General features: G+C 38.1%; 1 protein-coding gene across 1 annotated transcript; it reads left to right on the top strand.

Moving 5' to 3' along the window:
- Positions 1–528: 528 nt before the first annotated feature.
- On the top strand, positions 529–3,740 carry cldn11a (claudin 11a). The gene is made up of 3 exons (XM_084914444.1): positions 529–1,073; positions 1,334–1,498; positions 2,348–3,740. The coding sequence occupies exons 1-3, from the start codon at positions 848–850 to the stop codon at positions 2,608–2,610; spliced, it is 654 nt and encodes a 217-aa protein (XP_084770570.1). The 5' UTR covers positions 529–847; the 3' UTR covers positions 2,611–3,740.
- The last annotated feature ends 2,260 nt before the right edge of the window (positions 3,741–6,000 follow it).

The following is a 6,000-nucleotide window of genomic DNA, read 5'->3' as shown; positions in this document are numbered from 1 at the left end:
ACGATAGAAAAAGATTTACCAAAACAAAAAATGGTAAAATTTACGCCAGGAAGAGTCTTTTTTTTAAGCAAAAAAACCCCACAACAACCCCCCCCAAAAAATAAGTAAACCAATAGTAATATATAATAAAATAACCAAGCTACTTTTGTTATTTTAAGGGAAATAACACGACGGTCATAGACAGAAAATTATATATAAAAAGTTAGTTAACGTACATAAAAATTGTGGATTTCAACTAACTTTATTATCCCGCAACGTATCACACAATAATAGAAGTGCGGAAAATAAACGTAGCGATATAGTCTGAGTGAGGAATGTGTACCTTAACTTGGGTCTTCTTTTATTCTTTTCCAACTTTTTATTAAGGGATTGTTTCGTTGGAGACGATGCACCTTTCTGCCAGTCCGTTTGAAGAGAATGCAGAATGACCAGTAGATGGCAGCAGGCCTCTTGTTAAACATTCTGTGCTTCAATCTCAGCCACCTACACAGTCTGCATCACTTGATCCGGTAAAGTAAAGGGGAGTGCACATCTTGTTTTTTGGAAATAGCAAACGTGATTTTCTGATTGGCTGAAAGTTTTAGGCTAGTTTTTTTTTCTTTACTGAACTTCCCCTTATAAAAGGTATCGTCATATTAAACCATTCTTTTGAAGTACGCAACAGATCTCATTTGATGGAATTATTCAATTGGACGTGGACATTTAGCGCCGGATTATCTTGTGTGGTGGAACTGCTTTAACGCTTTATCACTTAAATTTCTGTTTTGTCAATTTACTCAGCTTTAGTTTTAGGGATTCTTACGGTTTCTGAACTCGGGACAAGTGGTCTTTACTCGCAGTTTTCATCATGGCAAACTCTTGTCTCCAACTGGGCGGGTTTCTCCTCAGCTTCCTCGGGTGGCTAGGTATAGTGATCGCCACATCCACCACTGACTGGGTGAATATTTGTAAATACGGTTTAAACACCTGTAAGAAGATGGATGAGCTGGAGGCCAGGGGACCATGGGCGCATTGTGTCATCTCTACAGGGCTCTACCACTGCGTCTCCCTTACACAGATCCTGGATCTGCCAGGTAGACACTGCTCCGTCTACGTTGTCTGAACAGCACAGTGTTTGTTTATACACGCTGAGTTATTCTCTTCACTTGAGCTCATGCGGTTTGTTACACCATATTTTTGACACTAATTATTTTATTTCCCGTTATCTAACTACAAGTTCTTTATAATTTCATTTTTTTTCATCTATTGATTCATGAGTTGATTGTCAAAAAAACTGCATTATTTTTTATGCCGTGTACATTCCTCGCATAACTTTCCTTTTCTGCTTCTATAGCCTACATCCAGACTACTCGTGCCCTGATGATCACAGGTTCAATCCTCGGTTTCCCAGCAGTGGTTATGCTCCTCATGTCCATGCCCTGCATCAACCTTGGGAATGAACCCCAGAGCTCCAAGAACAAGCGTGCCATCCTGGGAGGAGTGCTTATACTCATAGTTGGTAAGAGATTAGTTAATATACACGTCAACATCTCTTTGAACCTTCCTGATTCTGACCACTTTTATACGTGCACCAGATGCTTACAAGCTGTGGCGAGCACAGGATGTTGAATTTGACTGTTTTCCTCCCTGGGGTACACATGCACTCCTATATGTTCCTGTTCCATTGAACCCACCCCCAAGGTTCCATCACATTCCTCTCCTCCACCTACTCGTCCACACCCTGTCTTTGTCCTGAACAACATGAACTCTGTGCTTATAATTATTTCACTGGTGCTTTAGCATTTCCAGCGCCTGTGTCCCTGAAATGAAATTTCAACCCTTGTGACCAAATCATTTCATATTTCTACTGCCCATTTTTCTCATGACAAATTTTCTTTCACCATGAAGCTCAGATTTAATGAAGCTAGTAAAAAGTTTTCTTTAGCTATCAGGAACATATATGGGTATGCATGTTTTTAAATACTTATTGGATAGCATAATTAAAATTCAGTGGGCATGTTGCCTTATTGTAACTGTACAGTATCTGTATTCTGTTGTCTGTAAAACTATAATCCACATTTTATCTTTACATCTGTGCTTACTTCTTTACATAAGTAGCCGTATTATTTATATATCCTTGACCGTGTTTACTTAGAATTTGTTCTTGTATGTAATGATACTGGATATAGGATGGATTTAAGTGCACTATTTAAATGTCATTTTTTACATTTAGACATTGTTTGTTTTACACAGGCCTTTTGGGATGAGTTTAAATTCAAGATTCGGTTCTCATAAAATCTAATCATATGGTTTTTTAAATTAATTTCCTGTTTCTAACTGAACATTTTGTCTGTCTCTTTCTCCTCAGCAATCTGCGGTTTGGTGTCCACTATTTGGTTTCCCATTGGGGCCCATCATGAGTATGGCCTCATGTCATTTGGCTTCTCCCTCTATTCTGGGTGGGTGGGCACTATTTTCAGCCTGCTCGGTGGATCCATCGTCACCTGCTCATCCGATTCCTCCTCGTCTCGCTCCTACCAGGAGAACAACCATTTTTATTACTCCAAACAGGGAGGCAGCAACCCACCAGCTGCGCCCTCCACCAATCATGCCAAAAGCGCCCACGTCTAAGATTGGAGATTAAGCCCATGTGGATTGTTGATAGCAGTGGTTTGTACATAGAGACCTATCCACAAGTGTTAATATATCCCCGTTTATTGCAGTAATCTTTACATGTCCCAGAAGAGAAGGCAACACATTCTCACACCCATTCATGAAATGGAAATTTCACATTTTTGAATGCGCGCATATGCATACACAAAAATCCAAACATAAAAGACTGTTATGGTGGAGTCGTTTTCCCACCAGTGGACTGTTTTTGTGTCTTCCAGCCTCCTCATCTTGGGTGCGGTGCAAACGTTCCCAAATGTTGCATAATTGTAGAATCTCTGAGCAACTGATGCGCAGTCACCTGAGGTCATAGTCAGATGAGGCCTTGTGTCATTCAGACATTGTATTCTATTCTGTAATCTATTTTTTCTATTGTGTACCCAAAGATGAAATCCTTTGAGTGCCTTTGTTAATGAATGTGTTTTTTAAACTGAATAACATCATGACCTATTGCTTTGATTTTCGCAGGGTATGACAGTATTGTTCTTGGTATTAAAAGCATGTTCATTGTTTATGCACATTGATTTTCTTTGACAGTGTTATACAACTCTCTAGCCTCTTGAGTGATAGACTTGATTAAAATGATGTACCACTGCTTTCTGTTCTAGTCCCCACTGAATGATGGTAGAACTATGAGGTCATAAATTTTACAGGAGAGCTTTACCAGTGTTACAGACTTCATTAAAGTCTCACTTTTTGCACTGAAAAACCTTACTGTAGAATACAACTTTGAACTATGTCATCTGATAGCAGTATTTCTTAGTCCCTTCTTTTGCTCTAGTTTAATGTTTGAATAATGACTTTCTGGCAAAATGTAACTTCAGGTGTTGTAAATTTTCCCACAAAATATCAGTTAAATTTTCTCACATATTAGCTCTTGAAAATTGTCTACAGCTAAAAGTATGTTTAACTTGTGTGTGCAAAAAAGCAGCATTGTGTCGATTAACTTCTCGTGAAAGAATATAACACAGATGGAGCCTGATACTTTCAAGCAACTCTGTACATAAGCAGCGTCGGCAATGACTATTTATTGTTTTTACTGATGTGTTGTTTTATTTTCAGCAATAAAGCCAAAGTAGTGAAATGAATAATGCTGGAAGGGTATTTTTTATCTTCTTTTTTTTCTATTTATGGGTGGAAAGAACTGGAGAAAGCATGTGGTGTGGATGTGTGAGATATACTGCAATGTAACAAGCTGTGTTGATTTTTGTTGCACATTAGTTAAAAAGACAAACTATTATTGGCGTGTTTGTGCATGAGTCTGTATTTTTTACAAATCTGAACTGAAGACCATGAGAAAACATTATGCACTGCGATAAAATGTGACTCAGTGACCTTGAGTTGAATCAGTAAATGAAAGCCTGTTTCAACCACACAAATAATATGCAACTAAGAAAGATAATTGTTTCCTTCGTGTGCACTTCTATGCCCATATCGAGGTCACTTAGTCATACCACAGATATGACATGACACTTTGAAAACAAAATGTGCTATCTCTTTGTCCTGAGCTTATCTCCTAGCACACATGCAACCATCTATAGTGTGCGTACAGATTTCCACTGTGTTACTGTATTTCTGCATATCATTGTCGCTCTGCATGTGAATTTCCTGGCACGCCTGTGAGTGCAGGTGTGTGATCATGTCGGTGTGTGTATTCCCTGAAATGTGATGCTGTTCTAGGCATAAAGCCATCCAGTCAACAGGAGGCCAGTGGGAGGATAGCAAGCATACAAGCTGTCCTGTATTACTGAAAAAGACTTGTAGCGTTATGATATCCTATACATAAATATTGCTACCAGTTAGCTGCTGTCCATCAGGGAAAGAACTGACTAAGAAGTTTGAAGGTAATATGGCTCCCATTTACCATGTTGTATCATTTTCAGTAGCTAAAAGTACTTACCAGTTCCTAATGATGCTTACAACGTAGGTACATCATGGGAGTCACAGTTGGCAGTTTATAGCAAAGAATAAACTAATTGTGGGTTTTTTTAATCTCTCCTGGGACATTCTTATATACCAATCTTTATTTTCTGACCTAGTATTTAATTTTCTCTTCTCGTGTTTGCGCCATCATTCAACCTAGCTTGTCTATTTCCATTTCAGTCCCGAATCCAGTTCAAATCCACTATGTAAACATCCATTAATTTTTCTTCAGCTGTGAAGAAAATCATAGTAATGTTTGATTTCCCTTAACCACAACACAGTGGTGTTGCAGTTTACTGAATCTACACTGCTGATTTGGGTGTTTCATTGTTATTTCTGCCTGTTATGTAATGGATTTCTCACAGTTTCTTCATCACTGATGCAGAATGTCCCTCACTGTATTTTCATACTGTAAAAGACTATAAATAATACCAGATTTTAAGTACATTTAACCCTTATATGCTGTTCAAGTCAAATTTGAACCATTTCAACATCTGGCAATAAACGTACCAGATTTCAACTTTTAGGTTAAAATGTCATTCTTTTAACCTAAAAGTTGAAATTATGTTTTATTGGACAATGATGAGGGGAACCTTGACATTGTCATGACGACTGTCTGTGTTTGCCCAGGTTCCTGCAGAGACAAGTACATGGTTTTTGAGGGTTCATGGGAGAATCTCAAAACAGTGAAATAGTAAAATCGCACAGGAGTGACCTGGATATAAGGAGCAGATGTTATATAGGGGTCAGAGGCTGTTTTGACACAGACATGAAAGCTGTGCCTGCAGGTGCAAGTGCCTACAATTTATTCTGAGATGTATTCTATGATAACTGAGAATAAATTAACTGAGAGCTAACTAAAATTAAAACAGATCAAAAGAGGAGTTCAAGGGGATCATAAATTTATAAATGCACCTGAGCTGCCATTTCAGTCAGTGCAGGAAACACATGTGCAAGGGTTTCCTTCCAGTGCTTTGAATACACAGACTAGTGTGCAATTAGCATGTTTTATGTTTTCTGTTCTGCTAATTATGAGAATTTTTTTTATCATATAGCTGTGAGGGCACTAAAAAAACAGGACAAGTCTATTTTTACATACTAAATACTAGTATTTCAAAACAAATAAAGCCGATCATACTGTGGAAACATGAAATATACTCAGTATGGTCTGGGTCCCCCATTGTAGGGGTCCAGCTGTCCTCCACTGTAGACACGGCAACAGTGAGACATCTTATACTGATGACAAAATGCTAAAACAACAGTTTTATATTTTGAGAAATCAATCCGTATGCCTTTTTAAAATGGTCAATAGAAGTAAATTTGTATCTCACTTCTGATAACGGTTAAAAATACAATATAACATAAAATAGCTTGCTTCCTGCATTGCAGCCAAAACCTTTAACTGCATACTTTTGCACAGACATAAGA

The sequence above is a fragment of the Perissodus microlepis genome, chromosome 19, assembly GCF_051167445.1.
Source record: "Perissodus microlepis isolate ML-2025 ecotype Zambia chromosome 19, ASM5116744v1, whole genome shotgun sequence".
NCBI lineage: Eukaryota > Metazoa > Chordata > Actinopteri > Cichliformes > Cichlidae > Perissodus > Perissodus microlepis.
The sequence above is the reverse complement of the archived record's forward strand: the minus strand, read 5'-3'. Positions and strand labels throughout refer to the sequence as shown.